The 21,694-nt window shown below is 37.1% G+C and overlaps 3 protein-coding genes across 8 annotated transcripts in view; 1 reads left to right on the top strand and 2 right to left on the bottom strand.

Annotated features, from left to right (window-relative positions):
* Positions 1-347: 347 nt before the first annotated feature.
* On the bottom strand, positions 348-8,384 carry LOC124168316 (39S ribosomal protein L40, mitochondrial). Its single transcript, XM_046546483.1, has 5 exons — positions 8,227-8,384; positions 8,047-8,148; positions 7,792-7,962; positions 7,501-7,699; positions 348-2,057 (listed from the first exon to the last, which is right to left on the bottom strand). Exons 1-5 carry the CDS (start codon positions 8,265-8,267, stop codon positions 1,947-1,949), a joined length of 624 nt encoding a protein of 207 aa, XP_046402439.1. The 5' UTR covers positions 8,268-8,384; the 3' UTR covers positions 348-1,946.
* Positions 8,385-8,419: 35 nt separating this feature from the next.
* On the top strand, positions 8,420-15,842 carry LOC124168314 (tubulin epsilon and delta complex protein 1-like). 3 transcript variants are annotated; one of them, XM_046546480.1, is made up of 6 exons: positions 8,420-8,623; positions 8,699-8,765; positions 9,101-9,315; positions 9,436-9,582; positions 10,224-10,400; positions 14,639-15,842. In XM_046546480.1, the coding sequence occupies exons 1-6, from the start codon at positions 8,504-8,506 to the stop codon at positions 15,002-15,004; spliced, it is 1,092 nt and encodes a 363-aa protein (XP_046402436.1). In that variant the 5' UTR covers positions 8,420-8,503; the 3' UTR covers positions 15,005-15,842. The 3 variants fall into 3 exon arrangements, with proteins under 3 accessions (XP_046402436.1, XP_046402437.1, XP_046402438.1); XM_046546481.1 differs by lacking the exon at positions 8,699-8,765 and having other exon boundaries at positions 8,450-8,623; XM_046546482.1 differs by lacking the exons at positions 8,420-8,623; positions 8,699-8,765 and adding an exon at positions 8,823-8,841.
* The window catches only part of LOC124168313 (cell growth regulator with RING finger domain protein 1-like), a 257,644-nt gene continuing 251,042 nt past the window's right edge, over positions 15,093-21,694 (bottom strand). For all 4 annotated transcript variants that reach the window (XM_046546476.1, XM_046546478.1, XM_046546477.1 and 1 more), the window contains 4 exons: positions 20,579-20,750; positions 18,584-18,734; positions 17,469-17,576; positions 15,093-16,943 (listed from right to left, as the gene is read on the bottom strand). In XM_046546476.1, the coding sequence (XP_046402432.1) occupies positions 16,479-16,943; positions 17,469-17,576; positions 18,584-18,734; positions 20,579-20,750 (896 nt within the window). In that variant the 3' untranslated portion in view covers positions 15,093-16,478. The remainder of the gene's footprint in view (positions 16,944-17,468; positions 17,577-18,583; positions 18,735-20,578; positions 20,751-21,694) is intronic.

Below are 21,694 nucleotides of genomic sequence, written 5' to 3' on the forward strand. Positions count from 1 at the left end.
CAGCAATGAGCTTGGGAAATAGGTGCGATCGAAGTAGGATATAAAGAAGGAGTATTTGACCTTGTTTGCATTACTTTGAGCTAAGTTTTCACTCCATTCTTCCCTGAACAGAAGATACGTAAGGCTCATAATTCTCAGATCTATAATCGGGCAAACAGAACATGTAACTAAAGTAAAAAATGCTACTTCTCTCATTAAGTTGGTAAATCTTACCTCCAAGATTTCATCGATCATAGTTGATCCATGTATTTCTTTCTAAGAGGAGGCATATTACATGCATACATACATGTAAATGTGCCCATTGTACATACACATGTATAGGTAATCAATAATAATAATTCAGAGCATTGCTTTCTCAAGTTATATTAACAACTTACATTCCCATCTTTGGTGGACTGGTTATACACAAATACCCAGAGTAAAGGCTCAGTTTTTAATAATTAAATAGGAAAGAGGAAAACAATGACTCCCACAGTAGTTAATTTACTAGGATGAGTCATAAAGGTATGAAATAAAAACCTCATCTCAAGAATAAACACCATAAACAGGAGTAGGCACTAAAATGAATTATTAAAATAGGCATTCCTCCGAACTTTAACATTTTCAAGGAAACACTAACTATACAAACACTGAAGGTTATTATACTAACCATAAAAATATTTCCAACACATTCAATAATGAGACTCAACTTGTTGGTATAAAGCACAGGTAAGAATTTTATAATCAACATGCTTCAAAAAACACCTATTATACCCTTCAATTATCAGAATTCCTCACCTTCTTCTTTTCTACTCATCCAATGGCACATAAAACTGTCTGTGAAAAACTTCCATCTTTTAACCTGCCCAGAAATGTATAGTTAACCAAGGAATAAATAATCCATGAAATATCATTCAATAAACACTTCTTGACTCCACTGAGTCTTGGTCTTGAAAATAACAGGCCAGGAATAAACTCAATAACCCTTCTCCATAAAAAAATCACTTAAATTGGAGTGACACAAGCCCTTCTTTCCATAGCTACAGACCCACTGATGCACAGTAAAACCAAGACATATCAAAATACAGGTTAGGACACCCAAGTGCCCTTTCATTTGAAAATAGGAAACTGAATTTCATCCCAGTAAGATATGCAAAACTGATGTCCACAATTCAAGTGAGTCAATGACTGATTTAATTAGTAATTTCGAAATAGAAGAGTGCTTGCCAGAAACTTTAAATTAAAAATTCAAACTAATCATTCACCAATAAAAGAATTTGGTACAAATCGGCTGGGGGAAAAATATCTGTTGAATGAGTGAGAAGCACTTAAAAATGGAACCTTCACTCGCATTGTGTATGCTAAAAGAAGGTAGAGGGGAAATGCAATCCTACGCACTGACTCTGAGATATCAGCCGTGACTCAGTCACAAGAGGCAAAAAGCGTTGGCAGCGATGTGATGGTTTTACTGTGTGCATCGCAAAAGTCAATAATTTGAGCACCATTACCCTGTGACAACTCTCCTGAAGATGGAGTCCAGCTGAAATGGGTCCGTATGAAAATAAATGTCTCCCCACATTTCGAGTTGTCACACGCCAAACGAGCCCTCACTCCCCTTCCCGCACCCTGCTCCCCCACCGCCCCCTCCCCCTGACTCATCCCCCTCGGCCATCAGCTGCGTTTCCTCCTCTTCCTCCTCGTCTTCCCACTCGACCACCAAATCTATATCTTCCTCCGCGTCGTCTTCTTCGTAGTAGAGGGCAAACTCTCCATCAGACGAGTACTCATCAGTGTAGTCATTGTTGTTGATGTCATCGAACCCTAAGAAGAACACGCCCTCGGCTCCAATCACCGCTTCGTCGCCCTCGTCCAACCCAGAGTCCTCGAGAACAGAGTCCTCGCGCAACGGAAGTTTCCCTTCGCCCTCCCCACAACCAAGATCATCCGCCTCCATTGTTTTGTCCACACTACCACTTCTTAGACACGTCCAAGTAGTCCCCGTCGGCAACACTGTAGCCTTTAATGGCAGGGGTGCGCACCGGGCCGGTGGCCTCAAACGGCAGAAGTTTCTGGTCGATCTGCAGGGGAGGACAATGTATCATTTTAACCAGGGTTGATTGATTTAAATCACTTTGATTTAAATCACGATTTAAATCACTTGATTTTTATTTTAAAAAATCAGGTGATTTTAATCATCATGTGATCTATATGTTTGATTTTTAAAGAGTCAAGAAAAGGAAGCTGTAAGTGTATAATTTTGATTTTTATTTCTTAATTAATACAATGAATCGACAGTTATCAGCACAATGGTGGCTCTTAAATAGAAATGATACTGTAGGAATGCATGTAACATGAAAATAAAAAAAAATGGCTTTGGTTAGAATACTAGTGTATCCGATGAAAAAAAATTGTTTTCTGATTTAACTTCTAAGCATAGGCACCCTACAAAGTTGCAATTACAGAACTTTTCTGAACTTCGTATGCTTTAGAACTGCATAATATAGCACATTTGATACTTCCAATGGCAATTTTATATTATGCTGGCGTAATTTTTAATTTGATACCATTGGCATTTCCATAGTTCCCTCCCCTGATTGACTAAATGTTGTATTAAGTTTAGAGTATGTTGCCTCTTATTGTTTCTGCAAACGATCATTCTCCAATATGCTGCCCAAATAGTTATTTTTGCAAATAACTGAATTTTTTATGAATGGAGAATCATAAAAATCTCATTTAAATCAATAAAATCCGGTTTAAATCAATAAAATCCGATTTAAATCAATAAAATCTGATTTAAATAAAAAAAATCAACAAAAATGATTTTTTTGAAAAAAATCATGATTTTTATCAACCCTGATTTTAACCCTTTTAGTGCGGCGCGCCGATATATCGGCTGTTACCGCTCGGCTGAAAAGTGCGGTGCGCCGATATATCGGCTTTTACGTTATTGTTGTTAAATTGGAGGACATTGAAATAAAAAAACTTATTTACCAGTAAACGTATAAAAATTTTGTGATTATTGTCCAATCTAATCTCATTAATAAAAAAAAACGCTTAAAGATATCTAAAAAATTAACTTTATAATGTTTATTTTTCCTAGTTGCTACATTTTATTAAAATGCCCTCAGCATTTTTCGATCGTACCCCGGGAAGTAGGATAGCACTAAAAAGGTTAAGTAACTAAATTTTCATAAAAATTCATAGCTACCTGTAGAGAATACCTAACCCTTCTTCTCATAATCAATCAACAAAAACATCATTGATTTCTTGCTTTTACATGGAATTTTTCCACTGGTGCAACATTTTTCCCATATCTGGGATGGAACTGCATTTAAGAGTTGAAAAGAATACATATTCTCCCAATTATTTAGCATTCAATTTGAAACAGGGTTGATAAAAATCATGATTTTTTTCAAAAAAATCATTTTTGTTGATTTATTGATTTAAATCGGATTTTATTGATTTAAATGAGATTTTTATGATTCTCCATTCATCAAAAATTCAGTTATTTGCAAAACTAACTATTTGGGCAGCATATTGGAGAATGATCGTTTGCAGAAACAATAAGAGGCAACATACTCTAAACTTAATACAACATTTAGTCAATCAGGGGAGAGAACTATGGAAATGCCAATGGTATCAAATTAAAAATTACACCAGCATAATATAAAATTGCCATTGGAAGTATCAAATGTGCTATATTATGTGGTTCTAAAGCATATGAAGTTTAGAAAAATTCTGTAATTACAACTTTGTATGGTGCCTATGCTTAGAAGTTAAATCAGAAAACAATTTTTTTTCAACAGATACACTAGTATTCTAACCAAAGCCATTTTTTTTAATTTTCATGTTACATGCATTCCTACAGTATCATTTCTATTTAAGAGCCACCATTGTGCTGATAACTGTCGATTCATCGTATTAATTAAGAAATAAAAATCAAAATTATACACTTACAGCTTCCTTTTCTTGACTCTTTAAAAATCAAACATATAGATCACATTATGATTAAAATCACCTGATTAAAAAAAATAAAAATCAAGTGATTTAAATCAATAAACCCTGATTTGAAAATTTGAATATGATATTACAATGACAATTAGAGGTAGGCACAAGTTTTAGAACGATCAGCAGGGGAGGCCAATGTTTAATTTTTCAAGTATCCAAATTTTCAATGAAATATAGAGTTCCCCAATTAGAAGATAAAATATTGTTTCTTTATCATCGATTTCTTGTCTTTTTATACAATAATGCAAGAAATTTTTCATGCTAAACAAACATGTCTCTCGCTCTCCTGCATAGAAACTGCACTGAAGTGTTAAAAAGAATACATTCTCATCTTTCTATAGCATTAAAATTAAAACTGGAGAATATGCAACAATGATAATTGATGGTAGGGAAAAGCAGTGCATAAGGTAAAAGCTTGAAGAACTGAATACTTTATGGCTCGACGCTCTAGCAAAAATTGTAGGCATAATCAAGTACAAAATCTCAATTACTCGGACCCCTTTAGAAGTCTTAAGGAAAGTAATTTATTTTGCAACAGAAAGGTTGCTGGATATTTTTTATAAAAAAATTATTCACCACTTCAATTCTTAAGAAATTCTTCAACACCTAGTAGCCACATAAATATTTAATCTTGATAACTCTAGTCAGATTTATAAATGTATAAAAAATGTCACTGCGCATAACAACAGATCATTATTATTCTAAGCATGACAGGTCAAATTTTTTTGCAATGCTGGTATGAGCAGTTAATGAATACACACCAGACTGTCACAGAACAGGAACAAAAATACGGGTACCGTAGTAATGCCAAATAAATGCATTGCGTAAATAACCTAAAACAATGTTTCTGAAGAATATTTCTCGGGTTTGCAGCCAGGCTAATGATTTTATACAAGCCGATGTTTCGGGAGTCGACTTGTCTCCCATCCTCGAGGCTGTGTTGAGCCTTGAGGATGGCAGACAAGTCGTCTCCCGAAACGTCGGCTTGTATAAAAGCATTAACCTGGCTGCAAACCCGAGAAATATTAATCAGAAGTATTCACCAGGAAAAATTAAAATCGTTTAAAACAATGCTTGATTGCACATTAACGAAGGCCAGGCTTGAAGTTGAACCCCCAATCCTTAATGATCCTTCATCCTATGTGTTAGTTCAATCCATTCAAGCCATTGAAATAGCATGCACTCGTTCACATCCAATTAGCTTAACTAATGATTCAGTGATTGCCTAACATAAGCTGCCAACTTCTGATTCCTCTTTATTACCCTCAACTTCACATCTTCAATTACAGTCACCACACTACATCAATAAAAAGGAGGAGGCAATGGCTGTGAATGCAAATTCTTCTCCGCTATTACACTGTGTCAGATGGTTCATGCTAGTGGCTGTTTTGCTATTGATTTATTTTCTAGCATCCTCAGGGATGAGGTAAGATGCTGCCAGTTCTGTCTATCCGGATATTTATATAATTCTGTACCAAGTGGTTTACTATTGGTGTCTCAGCCAAACAGATCTTCCCTTTTTTATTATTTGAAATCTTGGTCCCTATTAACATGACTGTTATGGGGTCTGATCTCAACTGCCTCCCAGAAGAACCAGTCCAAATTGGAACCACCTAGCATTGGGAACCTTCCATTATAAGCAGTGATTCTTCTTAATGGCTTACACATAAATAACTTTAGGAAGAGGCAAGATTTGGAACCCAATAATAAAAAGAGCAGCACTGGTTGGCTGAGACACCACCAATCAAAAACGACCCAGTCCGTAAAAAATCATACATACTAATATTTAGATAGAGCTTTGGCATCTTACATTGACCCTGATGATGCTAGAAAAGAACTCTCAGGAAAAGTCAGCTCACATACACCATCAGGCTGACATATTACATCCCAGAGAATAATTCACCAAAGCCATCCACAGGGTATACATACATGTAATCTTTCACGAATGGCTGCAAGCATTAGCAATCAAGGAACAATCAATACTATGGGTGCATGAATAATTATAATATTTCTCTGAGGTATTCTAAGACTTGAGCACATTGTTATTGAATTGGTAACATGTTCATTCTGCTACAATAGGGATTTTACATTCTAACATTATCACATACAAGAACCTACTTTCCCTTATTTGAGCCCATGTAATGAGCATAACATTGATTAAAAAATTAATTATATGGCAGATAATATTACTGGCAACTGGCAACCAAATTCAGTATTTTGCAGCTCAAACATTAATGATGCTACTAAAAGCAAATTTTTAGGGTGATACATAACATTTAGTGAAAAAATTCTGGCTAACTTAAGGTGTGAAATAAAATGCTGCTAATACAGTGTGATCTATTGACTTAGTTGTGCTTCCCATAAGGGTGGGTGCATGTTAAATGAATCATCAAATATTGCTCTACTCTGTGGTTGTCAAGCATTAAGCAGTTATGCTGATGTGTATCACATGAACAAGATGGATAATTAATACCTAAGACAATCAATTGCAGACATGTACACTTTAGGTAACATATCCAACAACCTTTCTTCATGCAAGTATTGAAAAGGGTTTATTGCACTGACAGTAGAGAAAAATTGAGTTTTCCTAGACATATTTATCATGACAAACTGTATATTTCAGTTTGTTGTACCCTAGGTAGAACAAAATGACTGACTTCAAATGCCATCAGAAGGATAGCTAGAATGGTCTCTACATAAAAGGGAATCAACAATTGCCACTTCTTACCATATCAAATAATGAACCCACTACCAAGATAATGGTTAACTATGAATGAGCCAGATGATTTAATTCCTTTGCCCTAAAAATCCCATCACCTATAGAATTAATAAATGCAGGATGCAAAGGAATTTAAGCTCGAATATAAAGAACGTTATGGTCACAGGAGAATTTTGACCAAAAAGGTAGTTCTAACTTAAATGCAATATTTCATTCTTAAAAAATCTCTTCCAAAGCATTCAGCTGCGTAACTCTCATTCAATGGGTTGTTGAAGCTGTGCATAGTATTGTCGTGCAAAAATATAAACAGCTAATTAACCAACTATAGACCACTATTTAGTTCCAAAAATATCACTCTAGACTTGAATCGCATGCTATACGATATATTTCTCTACTACATCATTCTGGATCGGAAAAACCACAGAGAGCAAGAACTAAGCAAGAAACGAAGCTTAAATAACACAACAAACAAGCAGGTTGATCACAGCAGGTTGGCTGCATATACTTGGGAAACTACAAAACGCTATTAGTTCATGCATAGAAAATGCTATATTTCCATCCAATCTGTCCATGTTCTAACGATCCTAATTCATTTTCACTTCATGATATTAAGAAAAACATGCGCAACAATAAAACATTGGCTGGGACTATTATGCACATTTGAATCTGGACCATTGCTACAACCACTAACTTTAATATTTGTGGCAAATAATAAGACATCAATCGTAACACTTAAAATAAATATGAACGACACGAAGTGCATGGAAGACTACGTCTAAAATCAAAATAATTACCTTGATTGCCTCCAGATAAAGGCTTTCGGAAGCGATTCTGAGTTCGTCCAAGGCTTTCTGCTGTGAAAAGACAACTCGATCGATCATCTGAATGTCAGAAATTCTCTGGTCACGCTTGTACCTAGCCCACTCCTTGAAAAGCAATGCCCTTTGTTCCTCCTCCTCAGGAGATACGGGAGGCAGATTCCGAGACCGTATCCTGCAAATAATCAGATTAAATTGCATACTTGGCTATATAAGTATATGACCTGCAATGAAAATCCTTGCGGAAAGGATAAAATCCACACTTACTGCCTCTCGTCAATAAGTTTTAATGGAGTTTCCACTTCTTCGATGGGTTTTAACTGCCTCGCATTTCTCTCCAACCTCCTAATTTGCTTCTCCAATCTTTTCTTCTTTCGCTCTTCTCGTTGCTTGAGAACTTGTGGGTCAAGTCTTTTCTTCTTCTTTAAAGGCTCAGCGCTGAGGAAAAAACCAAGTTCAACATGAGAACGACGAAGGACATGTGGAAACGCAATATACCAATTCCATGTGATTTCCACTCACAAATGACACGCAGATGTTCGTAGAAGTAGAGGATTAGTATTTAGGGATATACTTCTGATAGAGGTGACGCTAAAAGACAAAGTAGACGACACAACTGACACCCTGAAAGATAAAAGGTAACATTCAGTATATTAATCAGAAATTTATACTTCATTCGTGTCGAAAAAAATAACGACGTACCTTGATAATGCAGCTGACAATAACCCGAGGCCTGTCATCATTTATATAAGATACACAAGGAACAATCTTTCTATTTACAACAAATATATTACTGTTGCTTTAAATGTATCTCACACATCCTTATCTCCATAACCTCCATCCACCACTAAAATCCATTATTCATTTGTTACTTGCAAAATTTCCGCAGCCGGTGCTGACCTCTAGAGGTCGTTCAGTTAAGAAATGGAGCGGGAAGCACAGCTGTGAAAATATTTCCGCTAATATTCTTGTTTTGAAAATGAACGAGATTAAGAATTCATTGTTATTACTATCTAAAGAAATTAGGAACTTGTGCAATGTAGATATTAGATCTGAGCACTTGCGTCTTGCAAAATTCAACCAAAGTGGAGAGAACAATGTAATAATATTGAACTGTTTTGCTGTGTTATTGAAATTCAACATAATTTTAATTTGAATCAATATCATTGAACAGGTGGAGTTGTTGTGGAAGGTTTTACTCTCATTTTGTCGTCGGGCTTCAGGAAATCTCCAACAGCAATGTAATACCTGATCAAATTGTCAAGATGTGCATATTTAGTGAGAAAAGTGTGCCAGAATGATAGAAGTAGATAAATGGTTTGTAACTCTGAGTCGACAGAAGTTTGAAATGGGGTCTTAAAGTTACAGAAAATGGGTGCTTATAGATTTGCATTTATTTTTCTCTAAGTTTGCTTTCGATGAGTACCATTGATATTAACTTTTCCATTCGCAATTCATCCGCATTCGTAGGTCTTTTCCTTCTTATCCTCTGCTAACTTTTCTCATTAAATGCGATCAGTTTATTGTTTGCGTAGAGGAATTTCATTGTTCATGCAACCTAGTTGTTCTACATTAGATGGGGATGTACCGTCAGTGAAGTGCTGCCTAGCTTCAATGGGGTACAAGAGAATGGAGTTTTACCTTCTTCCATCGAATAAGAAATGTGGGAGTCGGGAGTTGCTGATTGCAATTGCGTGGCTTATTGCAAATGAAGACATGCTAGGTACTTTAATCCATGAGAAAATATTGGACTTCAACCGGCAGATATGTGTGACCAACACCTGTGATAAGGTAGTGTCTCTAAATGCTTGATGTTCCATGATGATGTCTTTTGGTCTTTGCACCTTAGTTGCTTTAAGCTTCCTTTGGTATTAATTTAATCCATACTCTGATTACATGCTCATGGTTCAGCCGAAAGGGGAGAACCCTGAACACTGGAAAAAGGGCTTCTCATATGTTGATAGCCTCAATTACACCTTATTTCTTTGTAAAAAGTTAAAAAATTGCTTAAGGAGCATGTATGACTACGAAGAAGAATTGATCAAGTTGACTAACAAAGTGAGTATGGACTCTGTTTAAATTTTGTTGATTAGGGGTGGTAAGGAGGATTAAGATTCATCTCTGTAAAATACGCTTCCATTTTATGTTAGTCACGTCATGTTAGAAATGAAAGCAGTGCCTTGGCAATGGATTACTTGTTATCTCATTTTTCAAAATTACCTCGTAACTGCATGCATTAAAGTGATGTGGTTGGATAATATTTTTTTAGTTAGCTAATTGGTCACCATGCTTCATGATATTTATCATATTACATCTCTACTGCCACTTTACTGGTTCAATGCTCTGTTTAAAATTAAGTAATCTTGGTTCCAGTCTTTGTCAAGAGAATGATATCTCTCTCTTGGGTGTTATGTATTTCACTTTAAGGAGCACTAGAGTAAAAATCAAAGCTTTTTCAAATTGATCGCAAAATAAGACTTATAAAAAACATTTTCATGGTTTGCTAAGACTGCAAAATTGCTTTTCATACTGAGGTACTTCTGGGTCTCGTTTAAATTCATTTATTTTACTGATAATTTTAATAATTTCATTATATTTTTTGGTGGACATAATTTGGTGCTATGAATTCATGGAATATCTATACTGCTGATCTTTCTGTAATTTATTAGCCCTGATTGAAATGAGTATTGCCATTCAAGGTTCACCAAGCAACGCAAAATATTAGTGGTGTTCCTCATTTGTCTGTGGATGAGGCGAGCATCCTTCTTAGCAAAGAAGTCAATCCTTCAGTCCTTAAGTCAGCTTTAGAGCTAAGGAGTATCCTTAATACCCATTTAAAATGGAACGCTTGCAGTAGCATCTTTTGGAAGTGGATGGTGAGTATCTCCTTTAAACTTTATAAAAAGAGTGGCTATAAGTGCTACCAGACTGTCTATATTAAATAAAATAAAAGAATATCCACTTAATACATTCAAATTAGTCTCAATGTATCTATAAGTATATACCTAGTTTTTAGGAGGTCACAGATTCTGGCATCCTACCCAATGACTTGAGCTTTGTCAGATCTCAGGTTTATGTGGTTACACCGAAAGAGTTTAAACTTTTTGTACAGCCATCATGAAAGGTGTCAGTACTTATTTTTAAGAGGTTGTTTCTCCTTTCTGTGACATTTCTAGAGTGTGATTTGAGGTCAGCTATGACTAGGTCATACAGATCCATTTTCCCATTCTCTTTAGGTTGGAACTTAGGTCCACTTTAATTTCTGGTTGATCAGTTGTGGTATAGGTGTTGGACTTGAAAAAAATATTTGTATGTCAGCATACACTGATAATATGACTGATAATATTTTATATTATTCTTGAAATTTTGGTTCGTGCACTAGAGCAACCAATTGCATGTCGTACACCCATTAATTTATAGTAATTTCACTGTGATGATGCACTTTTCAGTTATGGTTATTAATCGCACAGATTGCTCTGCTTGCTTTGAACTACTAGTTTTCAAGAAAAACTGAGGTGATGAGATTAAAAGTTCCTGGAAAATCTTGAGATTTATTTGCCATCTGCCTGGTTTAATATTCACAAGTGTATTATTTAGCAGAACATTTTTATGAAGGCCCTGATAGTTTTGAAGTTGTATGCACGTGAGGATTAATACATCAATATTTATCAATTGACGTGCCCGTGTATTCAAACTTAGATGAGCATATCAATTGATGTGATGACTACATGCCGTGAGTTAAAGATTTCTTCATTATGTATGTCCCAAAAACTCTCATCTGGGTTCTATCAGTGGCAGTGACCTCCTGTATGCTTCCTTTTTCTGTTAGTTACAGTCAATTTCCAACTTGGAATGAAAGTGAAAACTGAATCTACTTTTGGGGGAAGTTTTGAAATCAGCCTCAATCCCTCTCGAGTAAGAAGGCATTTATACATTATGTACTACAATGTCATCAACACAACTGAACCTGGAAATTGTATTATTTTTTAATAAGATAACCCAAATTTTGAGAAGGCAAATGGATGGAATGCATTGGGTGTAATTCAATCATTTCACGACAATTGCTGTTTTACTTTGGGCCTCATGTACCGTAACATTGTGATACTTTCCATTTAGGCAACTGCGTAATTGATTTTTGAGGTCAAAGAAGTTTATTTGGTGGCTAGCAATACTTGTTTCAAAGATGCTAATGGGATTAACTCCAATTCTCTTTGAAAACATGAGCTAGTATCCTCACTGCTACAGAAAATCCATGTGCATGAATGTGATTTTACTCAGTTCAGTGTTGTTCCCTAGCAATACATATTAATCACTATAAACTTGTTGGATTTGTGGTTGAATGTTATGAGCAATTTTTACTGTTACATTCTATTTTATAGCTTGAGACACTGGCATATTGTCTGAGGTTGAGCACTGATGAGGATAGTTAGGAAAGATAACATTAATTATCAACAATCAATGGTTAAAAATTACTTCATTCGGTGCAAATGTATAGATATAAAATTTTTGATGCTCTATCATGGAAAAGCTCAATGTATGAGGAAATAAATCAGCTATTTGAAGTTAAAACACATTATTGGTCTTAGTGATCCATGTACATCCTTATAGGTAGTGCAGAACTTAGTTAATGACCTACAGGAGTCTCAAGGGAGTCATAAAATGCCTGAATTGCAGGTTGCCAGTGTTAGTGCTCGGAAATAATCTTTTGCCTACCAGGACCTTTGCAGTCCTGGTAGGCAAAATCTGTAATTTCTAAAATAACATGCAAAAGTTGTACAAACCATTGTGGCACATTTTTAAGAGATGTAATAAGCTAGACCAAAGTAGCCAGTTAACATAGTGCTATGTCTCAGGAGACATAACACCATAACACAAGGACTTGTATTATGGTGAGATAATCATTGCCTTTCTTTTGCTGCGTAGTGACGTCTCCTCTGTATCCTTTAACCACGGAGGGCATACTTAGAGCAGGAAATGTTTATTGGCAGAAAGGATAGGGTTTACTTTCGGTCACTTTTGATAATGCTGTCAGAGACGATTTCCCCCAAAGTTGGAATGTCCAAAATGACCTGGCTTCAAAGCCTGGATGACTATGTTAAAATATGCTGCTTTCTTTTCTGCAGCTATATTCCACGAAAGTTTTAGAAATGGTCTTGCAAAAATTACATGTAGAAGTTAACAAAATGTTGTTTGCTTCAGAAGATAATATGTACACCTGGAGAAGCATTAGTTACTTCATTACTGCTTTAGGGCCGTATTCTTAGTCGAGCCTGTAGGGTCAACCGACCCTGGATACGTCATCAGCCCCTACATAAACCGATCTCGCCCTACATACGCCAAATCAAGCCCTTCATATGGCAGTTTTTGGAACTAAACGGGCCCTACTTGATGTAGGGTACCTGAACCAACCCTACACCCTACAAAAACATGGCGGCTAATATCGTCTGCTGATCACTTCGATTAAAGAATCTACGTTACAATGGATATTAAGGGAGACGACCTCACACAAGCCATTTTAAAATGTACAGTAACACAGCGGAAATGTAGGTAATAATACTACCACTTTATAACCATCAAGTTAAATAAATTATAAAATTGACTGAACTAATAAGAACAATATAGCGGTATACATCACCTTATTTCTACGAATATATAATAATATTTTTCACGTTTGGCACTTGGTATACTTTTGGGAAACTAATACTTTGTTTACGTATAACCATAGAAAATGTATTTTCATGCCACTATTTGCCACATAACAAACTCAACTACGAAAGGTGAAAGCGAATGACAAACGTTCGTTGCATCATCAAGGTACCTTGATGATGCAACTTAATTTCACACGTCAATGATCATATATGCTCCGCACTTATTACTATCTTGTACATACCACTTTTGAAGTAATTTAAAGACAATAAAGTTCTACTTTTGGCTCGATATGAGAGTATTTGTAACGATAATTAATCAACCGATACGACCTGGCGGACAACACCGATTGTTTATTTACCTTGAGCCATTGCCCTAACAATACGCCAAAAATTATCAGACGTCTTTTCTTAGTTTCATAGTTAGTTCCCATTACGCCACCAGAGTGGAAAATTGGCGCTGCGCCATCATCTACGTCATCTTAGAGAACTTGACGATGGAATCACCACTTATGTAGGGTCGACTGAGAAACACATGTTGGGGCCTTTTGAAATGTAGGGATGGATATGTAGGGTCGACTAAGAATAGAAGTCCCTTACTCTTGAAGTCTGGGTAAGATGCCACTTTGAAAGTCTTATATACAGTGGAACCTCGTTAAAGCGAGTACGGGCTATAGCGACACCCCCGCTATTACGAGATATAGCCGATGCACCGTCAATTGACCCTATAATAAGCGTGTTAAAAAATTCGTTTTTACGAGACCCTTTCGGTGTTGGCTCTCGCCATAGCGAGAGTTTCACCGCCGGAAGACTTTCATGAAGACTCCTTAACCTCTGTAATTGCTAGCGATCTGTTAGAAATGAAGTTAATGGAGTGCTCAGTCTCAAATTTATGTGGTAAACTGTCGTTCGATAAATATAATGATGACGTAACAATGCTTTGCATGATTTTTATTCAGTGCGGCGCTTATAAATTGTTTGAATAGTTAGTCGTTATTTGAGTAAGGAAATTTAGTGATGCAAAAAAACATCGCCTTTCGCCTGGATTAATGCTTACGTTTATCGGATAGATGTTTATCTGTCGCCGCACCATTCCTGTTCCTTTATATCTGTTCGCAACAGGTATATTGGCTATTATTTGCTCCACCTCCGGTAAAGCGACAATTCGCTATAGCGAGTGTTTATTAGTGCACCGTGGGGTGTCGTTATATCGAGGTTTCACTGTAGTATCTATTACAGTGTCATACTGATGATATTATGACCACCATTATTTTACTTTCTATACTTAGAATATACCCTTAAGGTAATGGGTCCTCAACTTTGTAAAATTTGATGCATAAAATGTGCATGGAAACAAGCATGATCATGCATGAAAATCTTTTAAATGTGAGCTATTGATCACAGAATATTTTTTATCAACAACTCTCATGGATTTTGCTTTATTGTGGGAATGGAATCTTTCATTTTAGGACACTGTACTGGAGAATGCAGAGAAAGATTCCTGTGAGAAGGCCAATGATGATGATGAGCCTGTGATTGAATTTATCCAAGTACTCCTCTCCTGCTATAATGCAAAAATCAGGAGTGTGGATGAACCCAAAATGGCAGTGTCTTCTGACCTGGGAACCTTCCCTCGCTTTATATTTCAGTCTTCCAGAGAGCAGAATAAGCATTCTGACTTAAGTGCATTACAAAATTGTGTCGAAAAGAAGTTAGCTGTGCATAAAGAGGCAGCGAAGGAGTTGGAAATGGAATTGTATAAAATTTTGAAAAATATCGCCGAGACTAAATTAGGCCCAGTTGTATTTGTTATTCCTCAGATGTATGCAGAATAATTATTTGTATCATGTTTGAATTCATGAAATGGGTGTAAAACATGCTTAAATATACTATAATTTTGTAAGGAATAATGAAATTCAACTATCACATTTAAAAACATTTCTTTTTAATCTCTGCGCTATCTGACAATGTTCAATCCAATTGAGATTTCAATCATAAGACAACTCACAATAAATATCACTTCACAATACCTAACATTATCACAGACTATATTCACAAGGGCTTGTTAAGTATTTTTGCTTTCTACAGAAACTCCATTTTGAAAGAAGATAAAAATTGATCAATATTGTTAGCGAAATATGTTTACATGAGCTCAAGTTATAAAAATAAAACCACAATCTTTAGAAAATGGAAAAGGAATCTTCAAGTTCGGCCAAGCCAGGAATCAAATAAATTTACAATGCACATCAGAAGGAGAAAACACCAGAGAAGCTCACATTACGAGTACACATTATCCACCCTAGTTTTTCTAATTAAGAAAGTCTCATAATATTTTCTAAGTTAAAAACTTTTCCAGCACTTTGTACAAAGCATGCTTGAGTGTTCCAGTTTAAAAAGTGATGCAAACAAAACTAAGTTCCATCCATTGCTCCCCGATGGCAATCCACGATTAATCCTATAACAATGAAAAGCATAAAAAAACGGCAGCTATAATTTCACTATTAGATGAGCACTATGTAAACTAAATTTTCCACTGCAACACAATTATGAGAATGCAGGATTTTATATCAAAACGTAAAGCTTTAAAGTGTGTTTTTGCTCAAAATTTGTGAGCCCTACAGTTATACACGGCTCTATGGAGAAAACAAAACGCTTTTAAAGTCTTTACTCGAGCCTTCGGAAAAAAAACAAGTTAGTAAAGTACTCTGGATTCAGGAAGGAGGGAAACTATTTACACAAAAAATTAATTTCTGTAACCTACCTAATCTAAATGAATCAACCTTTGCTAAAAACAGCAGTTTAGGGTGATCTCCCAAAATGATAATGATTGTGGGACACGCCATGATAAAATGGATAAGTAGCCTTGACAAAAGAAGACTACACATTTGATATAATAAAAAAAATCAAGATGCAACAATGGGATGGTAGCACACCTATATGCACTCAATTCAACACCCAATTTATCATATCCACAACATGTTCAGATTGGTTGCTGAGCTGGGATGCACTTCCACTCTTCAATTACAGCAGCGTGTTAAGAAGTATAGACCACCAGGAGAGAGTTTCCATCAAAACTTCACTTCCCCTCCCCCTCACAACACAATCACTCCCCGAAATGATCTATTAGTCACACTGCGTCACAAAATTCCCTCTTCGACGGTTGCCTCACACTCAACCATAACTGATCATGCAGCACACGACCCTAATATGGTGAGGAGGGTTCCTTTAACTTCACAAGAGGCAAAACCAACTGGTGACGTGCCATGAAACAAGGGAAAGAAATCACTCGCAAGCAAAGCAGGTGGGGGGTCAGTGGAATCCCAAGAACTCGATGAGTCGATCATTCCAGTGCATGAGCCAGTTGTAGAGGGCTGGGGGTTTCGAGGCCTGCGACCCACCGCCCGACCCACTCCCATCAGCTCCTGGCATGTACTCCTCTCCTCGGATGCAGAAGTATGACCGTATCGGACCACGGCACATGGGACAGCGGTCCAGCTTGGCAAAACATGAAGCGCAGACGCATGTGTGGCGACACGGCAGTAGGGCCCTCGACAGAGGGAAGTATTGGCACACAACACACAGCTGCTCGACAACAGCATGGACCGGTGATGATGGACTAGACCATGACGAGTTGCTGTTCGAGATGGGTTGAGGTGAGACCGAGAGCGTGGATTCACTTCCAGGGGGCACAGTCATTGCCTCACACTCGGCAGATAGCTTGGCAGCCTGCTCATCATCGTAAGTGAGAGGATTTCCAGTGGCCAAGTACAGTTGCTGCAAAGATAAAGAGAGATTTTAGCATTCATGATGGGAGAGAAATGGATTGGTGACATTTTCACATTCGATAAGGACGTAAGATGAGGTGGTTGCAGTGGCAGCACGTGCTTATATGCATGTTAGCAACTGCGCACCCAAAGATGAATGAATAATAAAAGAAAACTGAGAAAGATAAAAATCCTGTCCACACACAGATGGGATATGAAGCTCCAAACGCTACTGCTAACTCCTTGGCGAATTCACCACTCTACAAGTGCGCGATACTGAAGCTTCATTCTCAAGACAAGTAAGATGAAAGGCTTTCTTTAAGTATGATGGTGGTGATGTTGGGTTGACTTGGTTTCTCTACTGCGTAATTTCTTCAGTCTCCATTGATATTTCAAAGAGCAATCCATCATTTTGGAGAACAAATAATTTGTGCTGTGTTTCTTAAAACATTTAAATTTTTTAAAACATGGTTGGTGATTCAATGATGTGACACAGGGCATGGGATAAGTTATTGGGAGTCTAGAATCAGCTTACTTTAAGGCATGAAAGTTGTCCATTGGCTTGCTTGAGATACTGTGCAAGAATACTAGTAGGAAGAGTGCAGACCGAGTCCTTGATATGCACCACGTTGATCAAAGCAACCTGAAATTCCAAGAAAGAGTTGAATTAGAGATTACATATTCCTATGCAACACACAATTGTGAAATCAATATCAAGGCATAGCAAAAAAATTCAAATAATACAACTCAGACTATTTAATTGTCACTTTCTATATTACATGGAACAAAGGAGTAAAAAAAGTTCAAGTCTGGCTCTAGACAAGCCATTTGATCAGTTACGAATCAGTCTGTAATTACTTTAAATATAAATCTTTACACACAGTGGCAAATCCAGAGAGGAGCTATTAGGTATCCAATTTACACTAGATAAAACAGTGATTTTGTTTGAACCTCAATTACTGCTGGGAGGTTACCCAGTGGCGCCGACTCCATGGGGCCTGAGGGGACCCAAGCCCCCCCAAAAAATTCGTTACAGATGTGAGGAAAAAATGTGTAAGGCTTGTCGATTTTCCCCAGAGTGTCCAGATATCGAGATTCGAGTGATCAGAGTTCTAATGTTGATCATATTACTCTTCTAAAATGCTTAAAAACTTATAATTTACTACTTATAAAATTTACCGGGGAGAGGTCCCCGGTTTGGGCCCCCCCAATATTTTTTGTAAGTCGGCACACCTGAGGTTACCCCCCATGATCCCCACCAAGCCCCCCTATTGTCCCTATCCTAGATCTGGCGCTCCTTACTCATGGATAGAAGTGGCAGATCCAGGAAGGGTAGATTGCCCTTCACCCAATGTTTTCTTGTGTTCACGATTTCACACCTAGGAACCAGGTGTCATATTTTGATGACATGCTGAATTCAATCCCCAGAATAGGCCCTCTTTCTGCAAATGCAATATGCATTAATTAAAGTTAATAAATTTGTCACCCAGGTGACTAGAAACCCTAGATTTAGCAGCTTAGCATGCAATGCATTTTGCTTGCACTCCAAGGAAGTTCCCCCATCCCAAAATTTTTCTGGATCCACCTCTGATGGGAAGTTCCTGAGAAAATAAAATTATAGCCCATAAGGCTATGAATTAATTTGCTCACAGTTTCATCAGGGTGCAAGTCCAAAGTTGGCTGATCATTTCTGACGAGGAAGATCACAAGAGGATAGCAAAGTCTAGGAGGCGTGCCTAGATCAAGATCCGATGGACGTGGCAGGAAGAGAGTAAACAACTCATCGCCATGAGGTTGCTTGCTGTGAACTTGAGTCAAGGAAGAAATGGTACACCTCACTGCAGGGCTCTTCATCTGTTTCCAAAAATAATGTAACTAGGACATGTAACCATTTAAGGAGTCCTGGGCCATATTCCATTACTCAATGACAGTGACACATTTGAGTTCAATTACTTTAAGAACAAATCATTTTCAAAATAAAAATTGGTTTTATTCATAGAAAATAGTCTTTATGCAGTCCAGAATTATTATTTTATAGAGAGAAATTAGTTGTCCAACAAAATGGTCATTCAAGTATAAGATTTCACCAGGTGAATGTCATTATTTCGAGAATGTAGGATTCAGTTTCAGAGAAATATTATTTACATTCCCTCACCCTCTGGCTACAATTTCATCAGGACAGAATAGGTTACACATGAAATAAAACTCTCCAAAATGACCCCGAAAAAAAAAAAATTTCTGACCGAGCTTAGCTGAAAATTTTCATTTTCGTGCACAGTACAAAATCCTCCTTCTAATTAGAGATGAGAGGAGGATTTGTGAGCAGAGCAAGCTGTCATGGGTGAGCAAAAGGCAGGGCAATGGATACAAAACCCTGGGAGGCCCCAAGAGTATACACTCCCGAGGCCAGGCTTGTACGTCTGAGGCTTTTCTTTCCAAGTCCCCAGGAGGAGGGAGGACGAAGGAAGGGAAGGAGGAACCCTTCCCTTTCATTTCACCCCGATTATAGCACCCAATCCCATCCTTAATTAATCTCCCGAGTGATAAGAATAGCTGTCGCAAGATCGTGAGCCTAGTCTCTGCCTATCTGAGGGACCTATTTATCCCAAATAGAAACTTGTTGTCCTTAAATCCTGTTTCCTTATTACCCATTTTCCACACAGATTCTCAGAATCTTCTTCCTCCTTGTTTCAAACCCTGACACCGCCCAGCGCAAGACTCCTCCTTATCATCACTCAATCAGTCACTTTCAGGCTACTTTTTCTTCCTATTCTCTTTACCTCTCTTCATATTACCTTCACCTCTATTGGACAAATAGTAATTATAAAAAAAAACTTTGTCAGGCTCTACACAGGGTAAGGATACTATTCTAATGTCAATGACATTTCAACATATGACTAGTGTATCATCTTCCGGGAGCTTTTCACTGCTTAGTCAAAAGTCACCCCGATTCAAACCACCCTTTTTTATTCCCAACAACGGCTGGTCAGGAACCATTCGATAGACTGGTGAGTTCTCCTAGCTGTTGGATAATTTTTAAATCTTGTCTTACATTTTCATCACAGGTCTCCATGTGCTAATAAATTAACATTAAAGTACAATTAAGCAACACACAGAGACATTTTGAAAAATGCACAAAACATCCAAGAGAAGACTGAAAAGTAATCAAATGGCCATCAGAACAATCCAGCACCTCGGAGGTTTCCTGATACACCATTCTTGGGCATAAATAACAGTTGGTTTATATCAATGTGAATTCTAACATAACAAAAGATGATGCGTCAGCATTAGAAATCATAAGACATTTTGAAAAATGCACAAAACATGTAAGAGAAGATTAATAAGCAATGAAATGGCCATCAGAACACACCAGCATCTCTGAGGTTTCCTGACACACCATTCTTGGGCATAAATAACAGTTGGTTTAAATGAATGTGAATTCTAACACAACAAAAGATGATGGAGAAATCATCTTTTTAAACGTCAGCATCAGAAATCATCATCCAGTACGAAGTCTGCATAATTTTTTTGCATTCAAATCACCCAGGGAAATCTTTAATCATAAAAATTGTCATTGTGTTTGGTAAAATATTAGACTTGTTGATTGTGGTCATGAGTGAGCAACTCGTCCAGAGTAAAGGATACAGAAAGACAGCACCCTTCTGCTGGTGGTGTCCATGGAGGAGGAGGCCTTGCTGGACGGCAGAGCGCATTGCACTCCATGGACGCCACAGGAACAAGTGTAGCTCCCGGATTGAGACCCCCCAGTACGCCTGCAAGGTGTAGGGTACTTGGCTCGACACGGTGCACTGCAGATCTGCAAAGAAAAATCAATAATTATGATAAATTTATTATTCTTGGACCTTATCCTATTGAATGAAAATTATTTTTACAATTTGACTGCAGTGAAAAAAATGGGAGCTTACGAGCCAAGAATGTGCATTGAGATAAAAGACACCAAAAGACATTAGCCCTTCAAAGCAAATGATTTAAAAATTTTAGTCATGAAAATAGCAGTTTGACCTGAGTAACTTACAAAAATAATGAACAGAGTGACGTTAGAAGACATTCCAAAAAAAAGAGGTTAACTAATAAATGAAAGTAACCCTTTATGTAAAGAAATAACATTATTGCAATTCCATAATAATAATATAATAATAAAACAGATTGGCTCCAAAGCCTAGTTTTTGCTGCTTAGCAGCATCTTCAGGGTTCTGCAAATATGAAATAAAAACAGCTGTTGAAACATATTGTAAAGGATATACTTAACATATCGCACATCTTTTTTGTAATTTGTAACCACTCAAAAGTTCTATTTCTCACTCACGATGCATCCTCATTGCCCAGTTGTTGCTCCCAAGAGAAGAAGCAAAACTCAGTAAAATAACTAGAGTAATTCGAGCTTAGTTTTCAAAAACTATATTCATTCACCGATAAAATCTCATAAGGGAATTTTCAAAGAATAAATGTTAACATTTTCGGAGCCAGAATAAACAAGTTGGTTTGTTTATTCCATTGTATTGGCCCATCGGCATCCATTCAATTATTTACATCAGTTTGAATTTCTCTCTTAAAAAGTGTTGTGCCTGATTTCGATAGAGATGCCTTCCTGGTTTATACCAAGAACATTACATCCGTAAGCATGGGCGTACCCAGCGGGGGGCAGGAGAGGCCAGCTCCCCCCTCCCCCGTAGAAGCAAAAATTGCATAAGTCTTTAAGGAAAATCAGGACTGGATTGGAACGAAAGTTTTCAACAAATT

This window comes from Ischnura elegans, chromosome 11 (assembly GCF_921293095.1).
Source record: "Ischnura elegans chromosome 11, ioIscEleg1.1, whole genome shotgun sequence".
Taxonomy (NCBI): domain Eukaryota; kingdom Metazoa; phylum Arthropoda; class Insecta; order Odonata; family Coenagrionidae; genus Ischnura; species Ischnura elegans.

Excerpts from the sequence above, each read along its gene's own strand:
- LOC124168316 (XM_046546483.1), bottom strand. The coding sequence starts at position 8,267 with ATGATGACAGGCCTCGGGTTATTGTCAGCTGCATTATCAAG. Across the intron at positions 7,963-8,046 it reads CGAACATCTGCGTGTCATTT|CGCTGAGCCTTTAAAGAAGA; the intron begins GTGAGTGGAAAT and ends TTTTTTCCTCAG. Across the intron at positions 7,700-7,791 it reads AAACTTATTGACGAGAGGCA|GATACGGTCTCGGAATCTGC; the intron begins GTAAGTGTGGAT and ends GATTATTTGCAG.
- LOC124168314 (XM_046546480.1), top strand. The coding sequence starts at position 8,504 with ATGAACGAGATTAAGAATTCATTGTTATTACTATCTAAAGAAATTAGG. Across the intron at positions 9,583-10,223 it reads TGATCAAGTTGACTAACAAA|GTTCACCAAGCAACGCAAAA; the intron begins GTGAGTATGGAC and ends TTGCCATTCAAG. Across the intron at positions 10,401-14,638 it reads GCATCTTTTGGAAGTGGATG|GACACTGTACTGGAGAATGC; the intron begins GTGAGTATCTCC and ends CTTTCATTTTAG.